This window comes from Nematocida major (genome assembly GCF_021653875.1).
Source record: "Nematocida major strain JUm2507 chromosome Unknown 2389, whole genome shotgun sequence".
Lineage (NCBI taxonomy): Eukaryota > Fungi > Microsporidia > Nematocida > Nematocida major.
The window spans coordinates 83,583-95,933 of NW_025952953.1; the positions used below are offsets into that span (position 1 = coordinate 83,583).

Consider the following 12,351-nt stretch of genomic DNA (forward strand, 5'->3'; position numbering starts at 1 on the left):
CAATAATGCTATAATAATCATATCATAGTACCATACTTCTAACGGAATAATAGAGCAATCACATACCTATACCGATAACGTAATAATCATGCTATAATAATCTTATCATAGTATCATACTTTTAATGTAATAACAATGCTATAATAACATGCCTATACCTATACTGACAACGTAATAACGTAATAATAGAGAAATCTCATACCTATACTGATAACGTGATAATGTAATACTATTTTATAATAATTTTATCATAATACCATACTTATATCGTACTATACTCATAACGTAATACTCACATTCCTAACTTACTACCATACTTATCGTAATATCCTATCATAATATCATATCCTTATCCCACCCAGAGTAATCCACTATTCAATCCATCTGTACTCCTTTTGGACGTTTACATCACTTCCCACACTCCGAGAAGGCACATCCAGATACGCCTTTATCTCTTCTGCGCTTTTCTCGCGCAGACTCCTGGAAATGACCTGGCAGCACATCTCCAGGAGAAGGGGCATGCACAGATAGTTAGCAGCTGACGTAATGCGAAATAGAAGGGCACTTTCCACAGAGAGAAATTCCTCGTCAAAATCCCCGAGTAAAACCTCCCCGCTGACTTCCTCCAGGCTCTCCCCAGAGTGAGCGTCCATGAAGGAAATAATCCTCTCAAAAACATCACTCTCCACGAGAATAGAAGCACGCTCAAATGAGCCTACACTCTCAACAAGTTCCCTCAGAAGCGTACTCTGCTCGTATTGGGCCTTCTCCAGCCTGTACACCTTTCCGTCCCGAGTCTCCACGCGAACTGCCATGTTTTAAAGTGAAACAATTCCACGGAATAAATTTTCAGATATGCAGGAATACGGGCAAATGCGAGGGCGAAGTTCAGACGAAAAAAGAAGAGTCTGCGTGGCTCAGATCATATTCGGAGAGAAAACTGTATTTATACAATTCTCACGGAGAGACTCCCTTTACTCCTTCATTCGGAAGGCCATTCTCGGGCTGGCAGCTTCCCTGCAGCCTACATACGGGGGAGTCCCAGAGGAGGAGATTGACCTGCGGGAGTATACGGAGTTCCTCTTCTACGTGGAGGATTTAGGCGGAAGAAAGATACTTCTGAACAACCGCGAGAGAGAGTTCCCGAACTTGCTCAGATTCTTCTCGTACAAGCTCACTCTGCACGTGTACTTGACGGGGTCGGTGGCAGATGCTTCCGGGAATGTTCACACGTGATTGCAGTAATAAAGGGAGCAAGATATTCGGGTTATTGCGCAATAAGCACAGGCATAGTAATTGGATGGCTGTACCAAGGCATTATAGCAAGACATAAGCAAATATAGGTAAGTATAGGCAAGTCATTGGTAAGATAGTTATAAGTAAGATATAAGTAAGTCATAGGTAAGATAGTTATTAGCAAGATATAAGTAAGTCATAAGTAAGTTATAGGTAAGTTGGTATTGGATAGGATAGTAAGATAGTTATTAGCAAGATATAAGTAAGTTATAGGCAAGATATAAGTAAGTCATTGGTCAGATATAAGTAAGTTATTGGTATTGGATAGGATAGTAAGATAGTTATTAGCAAGACATAAGTAAGTCATTGGTAAGTTATTGGATAGGATAGTAAGATATTATGGTAAGACAGTAGTATTATAGTAAGACAGTAAGTTATTACAGCTGTTAATAGTAAGATAGTGTTAGTGGATAAGTTACAGCAACTAGTAAGTTATTATAGTAAGATATTAGCAATTAGATGCCTTCGGCATTTAGCAGTAGTATTTTCTGGTACTTTTTAGCATATACTCCTGCTTTTTCTCTCTGCACTTTTAATTAGCACGCTCTCACAGTGCTGGGGGGGTACTCAGGAGAGGCCTTTTTACTTAGCAAAATCCCACGGGAAAAAGGAAATTTTCGAGAAAAAGGAAAATCACAGAAAGAAAAGACAAAAAGAGCAAACACTGCCATTTAAGCTGAACAGTAGCCATGCAGAGTAGTAACATACCAACAACTATTATAGCAGTCTGACTAATACCTGCTCTATTCCTACTAGTATTATCCTAATAACTTACTAATAACTACTCTGTTCCTACTAGTATTATCTCTATTATTATCCTAACATCTTCCTAATAACCGGCCAATATCTCTATTATTATCCTATTTTCATACTAATATTCTTACTAGCATTATTTTTATTACTCTTTCTAATAACTTACTAATATTATTCTAATAACTTACTAGTGTATTATTGCTAATATATTCCTAATAACTTACTAATAACTTTCTAATATTCCTACTAGTGTATTCTTCCTAATAACTTACCAATAACTTACCAATAACTTACCAATAACTTACTAATAACTACTCTATTCATACTAGTATTCTTCCTAATAACTTACTAACAACTACTCTCTTCCTAATAACTTACTAGTATTCTTCCTAATATTCCTACTAGTGTATTATTGCTAATATCTTCCTAATGACCTGCTGATATCTTCCTGTTGTTCTATTGCTAGCATTATTTCGATCATTATCCTATTTTCATACTAATACTCTATTATAACTATTTTGAATTTATTTATTATATCTTCCCTGTCTGGCTTAATACTCTATTACTAATACCCTTTCTATTTGCTATTTTACTACTATTATTCCTTTTTATTTTTTATTTTTTATTAGCCCATGGCAAAAATAGACACTAACAACCCAAAAGTCTTCTTAGATATAACTGCAGATGGATCGTACCTGGGCCAGATAGTTATCCTTCTGGCAGCAGATGTAGTCCCAAAAACAGCTGAAAACTTCAGGCAACTTTGCACTGGAACTGCAAAGGACCTTAAGGGATACAAAGGCTCTATTTTCCACAGAGTTATTAAGGACTTTATGATCCAGGGCGGAGACTTCACGAAGGGAAATGGCACTGGAGGAGCGAGCATATACGGGGCTAAGTTTGCAGATGAGAACTTCAAGCTGAAGCACGATGAGCCATACTTGCTCTCAATGGCAAATGCTGGACCAAACACAAACGGATCGCAGTTCTTTATAACGACAACAGTCACGGAGTGGCTTAACGGAAAACACGTTGTATTTGGAAAAGTCATTGAAGGTGCTGATGTAGTTCGAAAGATCGAAGGAACACGCACGGATGGAAGCGATAGACCTATTTCCAGGATTGTAATATCCAACTGCGGAGAGAAATAAATGTGTTTCAGGTAATATTTCTATATTAGGAAAAACAGGTAGTATTTCCGCATTGGGAAACCCTGAAAACATCACAGTACGTGCGACTTGCTGTGCGTTGTAATACGGGAAGTGCTAGCGAAACTCACGGCCTTTATTGTTATTGGAGTTTAGTACTTATGTATTGCCCCATCCCTTAACTAGGCCCATCTAAGCAATAACAAATTGCGAGCAACTGCTTTCGCATATAGCACTGCAGAGGGTGGAATAAGTTCTGGACTTACTGCAGAGTGTGGAATAAGTTCTGGGTGCTTCCAATGCGTGGTTTATTGTGCAGTGTGGGGTAAGTGCGATTTATTGCGTGCACGGTGCAATAAGTACTGCACAATGCCGGGCAGGACCTACTGCACACCACACACTAAGTATGACTTGCCACCCACCGTGCAACAAGTACTGCACATTTCCAAAACACGGCTTACTGTGCACCACATAATAAGTGCCACTAAACTTGATGCAGAGTGTGCAATAAATGAGTGTTTGCTTTTTGCTCCGTATATTAAAAGTGCCACGAAAGGATCACATAAACAAACCGGTATTTGGTCCGACCCCATCCTGCGTTCAGGCCAAAAAGTATCTCCGCAGGCCCTCCCTTCAAAGGACTTTTTTCTCTCACGACCCCAGACCCACCGCGTGATTGGCCCGTGTTTGTTTTGCTTTGAAATAAAATTTCACTTTCTTCTTAAAGTCACGGAAATGGAGTCCCGCATGAAAGAGCACCAGAAGATAGACAATCTCTCCCTCTTGGAAAAGTTCGACGAAAATGAAGTCCTTCAAATAGTGAAGGAGAGATACACAAACGACAAGATATACACCTTAGCAGGACCCGCCCTAGTCTCAGTCAATCCGAACAGGCCAATACCAAAAGCCTACGGGGAAAGGGAAAAAAGCACTGCGAGAGAGAACCCAGAGCACCCGCACATATACACAATCGCAGAAAGAGCGTACAAAGGAGTAAAGCAGAGGAAGAGCCAAGTCATCATCCTAAGCGGAGAATCAGGCTCTGGAAAAAGCGTAAATGCCAACTACATCCTGGAGTATCTCTCCGGAAGATCCCAGGGAGAAAAAACAGGAAAAAAACTCGTCCACGCTTCTCCTATTCTGGAGCTCTTTGGAAATGCCTGCACGAAAAACAACAAAAACTCGTCTCGCTTTGGAAAATACGTTGAAATTTCGTACTCTGAAAATAGCATAGTCTCTGCGAGTGTGAAGGCTTTTCTTTTGGAGAAGGGGAGAGCCGAGGGAAAAAGCCAGAATTTCCATGCAATGGTGCTTTTACAGGAGCTCACGCAGGGAGAGGGGGCGGAAAGTGCGTGGGACCGCATGCGGAGCATACTGGCGGACTTCCACGCTCTGGGAGTCACTCGTTGCGAGGTCTTGGGCCTTTTCCGGATGCTTCTCCTCGTGAATCTCCTCGTGCAGGTGGAAGTGCTTGAAGAGAACGGAAAGTGTCGCGTGGAGGGGGATCTTGGGAGGATCTCGGAGATGCTGGGGGTGCCATCCTCTGCCCTGGAGGAGCTTCTCCTGAGGAAGTCCCTGCGAATCGCAGGGGAGAACATCACGAAAGAAAAGACCCTGAAGGACGCGACTACAAGCAAGAACACGCTCATTCGGGTCGTATACGAGAAAACATTCGAACTCGCTGTTTTCACTGTAAATTCAGCACTTTCCAGGAAGGAATCCCAGGAAAGCGAGAAAGACTCTCTGAAAGCGTCCCTGGACGAGAAAGGAGTGCGCGCATTTGTGGAGGACCTGCAGAATCTATCCCTCCCCGTGGAAATTCCCCTCCCAGAGAGCAGCAAACCCCCAGAGCGCGAGGAAACTGCAAAAATCGGAGTCCTCGACATATACGGGTTCGAGATCATGGAAAAAAACGGGCTAGATCAACTCTGCATAAACTACGCGAACGAAAAAATCCAGGCGGAGTACGTTAAGAGGGTAATAACAGAAAACATGAACGCCTTCAAGGAGGAGGGCATCGAACTAGACAATATCTCGCTTCTCGCGCAGGCAGAGTCCGTTTTTGAGGGGTCTTTAGGCATTATAAAGCTCCTGGACGAAGAATCCTTCCTTCCCAGTGGGTCCGTTAAGAATTGGCTAAGCAAAGTCTCTTCCACAGGAACAATTCGGACGAGAAATAACTCGATGGAAATAGAGCACTATGCAGGATCTGTCTCGTATACGGCGGATGACTTCGTCCAGAAAAACAGGAATGCATACTCAGACACGTGCTCCTTCCTGAATGCGACGAGAATACGCCTTCTCCAGCAGCCAGAATCCTTCCTGGGAAAGCTCACTCGAGTTGGCGTTATAGGGGAGTTCCAGAAAAGCCTCAACGCCCTCCTGGAGGAGGTGAATAAGTGCACTCTGCACTACGTACGATGCATAAAGCCAGGACCCTGCGAGGAATTCGCAGATTCCTACGTAAAGAACCAGCTTCGCCTCACAGGAGTCTTTGAAACGGTGAAAATTTTCATGCTCGGATTTTACCTGAAAACCACGAGGGAAGAATTCTCCGAGAGATACGCTGGAGACCCATCTGAGACCCCAGGCGTGCAGGTGGGAAAGAAGTACGTGTTCCTAACAGAGGAGGCCTACAACACCCTCGAAGCCCAGAAGAAGAAGGCAGAAGATCAGGCAGCCGATGTAATAAAAAGGTTCCTCAGGAGCAGGCTCCAAATACAAGCGAGAAAAGAAAAGGAGAAAGAAAAAGAGGAGAAGGAGAAAAAAGAGAAGGAGAAGGAAAAAGAAAAAGAAAAGGAAAAGGAGGAAGAGAAGGAGGAAGTTCGGCTCCCAGAGGATACTCTCGTGGAGGAGAGATCCTGCCCGAAGGAGAGGGGGGGAATGGGTTTTTTCCAGGAGGAGCAGGCGGAGGGCGAACCCTCGAGGAATTCGAGCTCCGATGAGTCCGTGATTTTCTTCGATGCGAATCCCCTGCGGGCGTGCTCGAACTGTCACCGACTCGAGGAAAAGTACGAAATGCAGTCGCTCTTCCTGGCGGAGCTCCAGGGCGAGGAAGAAACAAGAAAAAACGAGATAAAAAACCTGAAAACAATTTTAACGGAAAAAGACACGCTAATCCGAGACCTAAGCCACAAGATAGAAGTAATGCTGTACGAACTCTCCAGCGGAGAATATTTCAAGACAACGACAAACCCCCAGCAGACAGTTCGGGGGGAGAGTCTTCAGGCAGAGTCCTCTCCTGGGAGGGAGTCTGGCCTCTTCAAGAAGATATGCAAGATATTCATACAGAATATACGGCCAGAGTATCCCTCCTACTATCAGGCTGTCAGCTGCTCCTTCGCCCTCTTCCGAGTAGCTGCTCTTTGCAGGGGGGGAATATCCGAGAATATTTTGGCAGGAGTTCGCGAGTTCGAATCCGCAGCGTATGCAGTTCTTGTTGTTAAAAAGTCGTCGATTCCCCTATACACGGGATTCTTCCTGACGAATGCCATCTTCATAGCGAGAACGTCTCCCTCTGCAAAGACTTCGGAGACTCTCCAGAGCATCTTCACGGAGGGGTGCAAGGCCCTCTGCGAGGAAATCGTGAACTTTGGGCTTGACTTTCTCTTTAAGCCGAACGCCCTGGAGGGGGGGAATCTTCTCTCAAGACTGCTCAAAAAGCCTTCTCTGGACTCGATTGTTTCGCATTTGAAGATGGTCCACTCTGTTCTCTGCAGCCTGTACGTGCCAAAGGCTGTCGTTGTCTCGATCTTTGAGTACATCGCAAAAAGGATCGACGCCCTAGGGTTTGAGCACATCACAAAACGAGAGAAGAAGGTTTCTACGAAGCACCTGATGCACCTGCACAATAGCCTGGACGTGCTTTCCTCCCTCCTCATAGACTTTGGGGTTGAGGACCCGTACGCGTGCTTTCCCTACCTGAGAAAATTCACGGAGTTCGTGGAAATGCAGAGAAAAGGCGTCATCACAGGGTCTGTCTTCCTGAAACTAGGGCCTTTTTCTTCCTCGCAGTTGAAGGCCTCGATAAACGCCCTTTCCCCGGAGATCAGAGGACATCTCACGACAAAGCTCCAAAATGCACTGAAGAACTCCCCAGCCTTCGAGCAGATGCCGGAAGTATTCCCCGTCTTTAGCATGCCCATAAACACCCTCCCAGACGATCCAAACGAGCTTTTCAGGGCACTTTACACATGCCCGGAGAAGGAGGCACTTTGCAGGGCCCTGGCAGATCACGACATCTCCTGCGAGTGGCTGGAGTAGGGAAAGTTCACCTGAATTCTCATCCCAAAAACTTCCGGTAAAAAGTGCATTTCCTAGCGAGAAAAGGCAGATACGAAGCCAGACCCCCAGAAAAACGAGTATCTGCTCCACCCGCAGAACTCAGTCTGCCTGCTCCAATCGCAGATACAGTAGAAAATTCAGGCCCTCACCCCAGAAAGTTAAGCTCTCCCGCAGTGACTGAAAAAAGAAAATAAATTCCACTTACAAGAAAGAGAGTCCAAGCCCACGGAGAGAAGACGGGAAAGTGCTTCGTTGGATTTATCCCTCGCACGGAAGGAATACCCTCAGGATGGAGTACTCGATCTTCCCGTGCACTCCCCAGATCTGTCCCCTGGAATCCAGGCTTTTCCCGTTTCTTCAGTATTTTACACGCTGTCCCGCGGATAGGCAAATGCACGTCTCCTCCAGGGATAAATGCTCACGCACCCGAACTCCCACATCATCTCTCCCTCTTTCCCCGGATCTACGAGAAATTGCGTAATTTTGATGCAGATCTGGAGACTTTATTTCTAGAATAAAGATCATGATCCCCAGAAAATAAGAAAACCAAAATTCAAAATCATCTTTCCTCTATAAATATGGAGAATTTTCACGGACTGTAAATGAGAAAAGAAGTCGCCAAGAAAAAAAAAGTCACGCTAGGACTTGCACAGGCACGGTATAGGCTGCACAGTACTTCTGGGTGGAAGGCAGTCGATGATAATATATACTCACTACAAGGGAAAACCCGGGATGAAATATACAAAGACATTTTAGCGTTCGTGTGCATATACACTGTTATAGCAGTTATTGTCCTGATAAATATATGCTTCGGCTACATATACCCGAGCATATCGATGCTCATAATCACAGGAGTCGGGATTATGAAGTCCTGCACGCTCGAACCCCCGGAGGGGTCTACCATTCTCCGAACTGCATATATCCTTCTATTAAATGCCTTCGCTGTTTTCATGCGGAGGTCTTTCTGGTGGTTTTGGTGGATCTACTACACCATTGTTATTCTGCGAATTCTCACGAACGAGTACGTAGAAACCACGAGGGGAGATCTAGTGAGCCTTTTCTTTATGACAGCAGCTGCTTGCATCCTGTGGAGACTCGATGTTTTTTACGCATACGCACTTAATACGCACGGCCTATACTTTGGCATACAGCTGCTCATTTACCTCTTCATTAAGCTGAATTGGGGGCTTTTTTCCTACCTTTTTGACGATGATATATGCCCGTACTGGAGTACTATAGATGTAGATGCTATACCGAAGCCAGGGGAGGATGTCGTCTTCGTAGGAGGAGATCTGGAAAGGCTTATATACGAAAGCTACCCAGATGAGGAGAGCGTCAGCACTTTTAAGCATTACTTCGTGAAAACAGACCTAAGAATATACGCTATGTACACAGTCTCTGCACTTATAGGAGTTACCGTCTTCTACATATTCATATTAACCCATCCAGACCTTCAATTTGCCAGATTCGACCTGTCTGAGCTCTATAAGAGGGCAACTGCGTGGAAGGAATTCCTGTACTCGTAGAATCCCCCACAGACTCAGCACTCCCATCTGTGGGTCAGTCCTAATCCTTCAGCGGAGTCCTGGAAGTTTCCCACGAAATAAAGGCTAAACTGCACGCTCTTTCTTTCTGCCTCTTACGCAGTAATTTAGCTGTAATGCAGGAATTAGACTCTGCTGTGAGCATATATTGCGGAGTACTCCCGCGCATTGTATAATAAAGAGCCAGAGCATAGTCATACGAGGCATCTTTTAGACCGAAAAGCACATGAGTATCCCATCGCTGATTACACTCCGACAAAATAGAAGAGATTTCCCACTTTTTGATCGAATTCAAAGTATAAATGCACATTTTTTCTCTTATCCATGGACAATAATTCTGAAAGTAGTGATGATTACAGCTCAGAGTACGAGATAGTGCAGCCCAGCCTCTTTAATTATTTGCGAGTATTTTGTGACGGAGCTTTCGGTGTAGCCAAGTTCATTGACGAGGCAGAAATCTTCTATACAAAAAAGCCCAAGATAGAGCCAAAAGGCTGGAATCTACTGCAAGAGCCCATATTCGACAGTTGTTCTGCGAACAAAACCAACTTTATGATATGTACGTACGCCTTTATATCCGGAGCAGCTATTTTTACTGCAGTGATATCCTGGTATGAAATGCCCGGAGTCTTAATCCGAGATATCTTTTTGTTGTTGGGGAGTTTCTTTGTGGTGATCCTAGGGAGTGGACTCTTCCACAGGCCGAGACTCTTCGTATTCCAAGTCGTTTGTCTGCTTTACATATGGCTTCTCACGCTTCCTTGGGGGGCTTTGGGTGCCTGGGCTGCCCTCGGGATATTCTCAGCGATCGCATACTTCGCGGATAAGAGCCAGGATTTTCCTGTGACTTTTATGATTGTTTTCATCTTTCTCACTGCGTACTACTACCTCCTGATGGGATTTGAGGCACTTTCTCCGTATATGTACGGGAACATCGTCATAGTTCCGAGCCTTTTCTCGCTCGTATGCATGTTTGTGTGGGGTTCCCACGGGGCATTCACGGAGTTCTGGAATGAGTCCGCACTCAAACTGCGCAATCCCACGGAAGAGAATCCGTGCATAAAAACGGCCAGGACCTGGATCCAGTACATCCTGAGAATAGAGCAGGACTCTGCAATCTCAGGGCCCCCAGATAATAGCTTTCACACATACTATTGGTCGAATAGGAGAATACACACGGTATTCCTGTTGGGGATAGGATTAGCAGTGTCAGCTCTTTTCGTGGATTCGCACGGTCTGAAAGCTGCTTTTCCCAATGGTATTATCCAGATAGCGGATTGAGTGATAAAGCCAGAGCAAATGCGCACATTCCCTGCTTGAAAGTCCAAAGGATGAAGTAATGAAGGAGTGAAGGAGTGAAGGAGTGAAGGAGTGAAGTAGTGAAGTACTAAGTAGTAAAGTAGTGAAGTACTAAGTAGTGAAGGAGTGAAGTAATGAAGTAATGAAGTACTAAGTAGTAAAGTAATGAAGTAGTGAAGGAGTGAAGGAGTGAAGTTACTAAGTAGTAAAGTACTAAGTAGTAAAGTAGTAAGTAGTAAAGTAGTAAAGTAATGAAGTAATGAAGTCCAAAGGAACGAAGTACTAAGTAGTGAAGTAGTAAAGTCCAAAGGAATGAAGTACTAAGTAGTGAAGTACTAAGTAGTAAAGTAATGAAGTCCAAAGGATGAAGGAGTAAGTAATGAAGTAGTGAATTACTAAGTAGTGAAGTAGTGAAGTAATGGGGAAAAGATGCTATACGATAATAAGCCTGCAGGAAGTCACTCCGAAGGCTCTTTCAGGCTATCCTGTGTCTGGACGCAGTTAATTATGCCCTGGTATGATATACCCCGAATTCTCTGGGAGTTTTCGGTCTTTTTTCTTGCTCTCCTCCACGGAAGAAATGCGTTGAATATTTTTGCTCTGGGAATTCTGGACTCGGAAGATGGGGTTATTATGGGAATACGGGAAAATGCACCCAGAATATGCTGCAGGAGAGAAGTAGGAGAGTACAGGGATACTCTGTGATTTTGGATATTTCGGGTCCCAGGAGGGAATATCCTGCAAACTCCCACAGAAATACACTCGCATGCACTCCCTCAAAGACTTTCCTGCACTTCTCAGAACCTGCACTCCCATATTCTAGCACGTACTTTCCACATTCTGGCACGATCTTTTATGATCTTCCGTAAGAATAAAAGCATTTGAAATTTCGTTATTATTCGCATGCAGAAAAAGTCTGAATATTCCCCCTTTAAAAGCCTCCTGCTAAAAAGAGGAGGGAAAACTGCGAAAAGTCTAGCTAAACTCTGCAAGGAGGCATTTAAGCTTCCGCGTAAGGTTTACCTATACATGTCCAGCCCCATGAAGAAAGAAAGACTCAGCAGGAGGCAGATAGACATATACCTACACGTATACTCGATGGCAGGAGCAACACTCATTCTGGCTGCAGGAGTATTCCACTACAAGCTAAGAAAAGAGTGCTTTTTGCTCGTTCTTGCATACGCTTCCCTCCTAGTGATGGCTCCCTTCAGGTGGGAGAGATTCTACAACGAAGGGATCATCGCATCCTCCGTATGCGCCGTATTCTTCACTCTTCTAAGCACATTTTCCTACGGGGCCTTGATTTCCTGGGGTACTCTGGGGGTATTCGGGTTATTCGGGATAGAAAGGGAAATCCTCAACCTGGGAAGAGCTACTCTGGGGAGTATCACGGGGTTCAACCTTATCCTGGACTTTTGGAAGAGGAAACCTGCCGTTTGGGAGAGTGTGATCCTGTTTCTGTGCCAGCTGTACATCATATTCGCAGTCTTTTCCGTAAGTACTTCCGCCTTAATCCGCCTGCTGGAGGAAGTCGCAGAAGAGGCAGACTCGCAGGAGAAGGCAGAAATCCACGAATGCCCAACGAGAAAAAAGAAGACTCGGGCGAAAGATGCGAGGAATATGAAGAGAGCAAAGAGTATGCGCTGGCTTGCGAAGGGAACGTGCATGTACGCTGTAAAAGTAGGAATTTCTCTACTCTCTGGACTTTGCATCTATGGGATTATCTGGCTTAGTACTCCCCGCATAGAGAAAGTTGGGCTTAAGGTGGAAGTGCTTGAACTCCCAGAAGTTTACTATCAGGTTATTGGGAGAGAGCGCAGTCTCGAAGAGCTCATACGCCAAGCAGATGCTCCTATTTGAGCACTGCAAAGGAAATAAAGATTCTCCCTCGCGTGCTATTATCGGGCTATAGTGCTATAACTTCTCTTTTAACCTAGCATATTTAACTATTTTTTCATGGGATATTAAAAGGATAAACTTTTTCTGAATATTCGCTCTACGATCAATTTTCACAGTATGATTGCAGC

General features: G+C 44.4%; 7 protein-coding genes across 7 annotated transcripts; 6 read left to right on the forward strand and 1 right to left on the reverse strand.

The window, feature by feature from the left end:
- Window positions 1-371: 371 nt before the first annotated feature.
- Window positions 372-815, reverse strand: NEMAJ01_0732 (S-phase kinase-associated protein 1; the record flags this gene model as incomplete). The annotated part of the gene is made up of 1 exon (XM_047914570.1): window positions 372-815. The coding sequence occupies one exon, from the start codon at window positions 813-815 to the stop codon at window positions 372-374; it is 444 nt and encodes a 147-aa protein (XP_047770527.1).
- Window positions 816-855: 40 nt separating this feature from the next.
- Window positions 856-1,236, forward strand: NEMAJ01_0733 (uncharacterized protein; the record flags this gene model as incomplete). Its single annotated transcript, XM_047914571.1, has 1 exon — window positions 856-1,236. The coding sequence occupies one exon, from the start codon at window positions 856-858 to the stop codon at window positions 1,234-1,236; it is 381 nt and encodes a 126-aa protein (XP_047770528.1).
- A 1,445-nt stretch (window positions 1,237-2,681) lies between these two features.
- NEMAJ01_0734 (peptidyl-prolyl isomerase F (cyclophilin D)) lies at window positions 2,682-3,200 on the forward strand (the record flags this gene model as incomplete). The annotated part of the gene is made up of 1 exon (XM_047914572.1): window positions 2,682-3,200. One exon carries the CDS (start codon window positions 2,682-2,684, stop codon window positions 3,198-3,200), a length of 519 nt encoding a protein of 172 aa, XP_047770529.1.
- A 732-nt stretch (window positions 3,201-3,932) lies between these two features.
- Window positions 3,933-7,460, forward strand: NEMAJ01_0735 (myosin V; the record flags this gene model as incomplete). Its single annotated transcript, XM_047914573.1, has 1 exon — window positions 3,933-7,460. The coding sequence occupies one exon, from the start codon at window positions 3,933-3,935 to the stop codon at window positions 7,458-7,460; it is 3,528 nt and encodes a 1,175-aa protein (XP_047770530.1).
- Window positions 7,461-8,083: 623 nt separating this feature from the next.
- On the forward strand, window positions 8,084-9,007 carry NEMAJ01_0736 (uncharacterized protein; the record flags this gene model as incomplete). Its single annotated transcript, XM_047914574.1, has 1 exon — window positions 8,084-9,007. One exon carries the CDS (start codon window positions 8,084-8,086, stop codon window positions 9,005-9,007), a length of 924 nt encoding a protein of 307 aa, XP_047770531.1.
- Window positions 9,008-9,349: 342 nt separating this feature from the next.
- On the forward strand, window positions 9,350-10,306 carry NEMAJ01_0737 (uncharacterized protein; the record flags this gene model as incomplete). Its single annotated transcript, XM_047914575.1, has 1 exon — window positions 9,350-10,306. The coding sequence occupies one exon, from the start codon at window positions 9,350-9,352 to the stop codon at window positions 10,304-10,306; it is 957 nt and encodes a 318-aa protein (XP_047770532.1).
- A 921-nt stretch (window positions 10,307-11,227) lies between these two features.
- Window positions 11,228-12,184, forward strand: NEMAJ01_0738 (uncharacterized protein; the record flags this gene model as incomplete). Its single annotated transcript, XM_047914576.1, has 1 exon — window positions 11,228-12,184. One exon carries the CDS (start codon window positions 11,228-11,230, stop codon window positions 12,182-12,184), a length of 957 nt encoding a protein of 318 aa, XP_047770533.1.
- Between the last annotated feature and the right edge of the window lie 167 nt (window positions 12,185-12,351).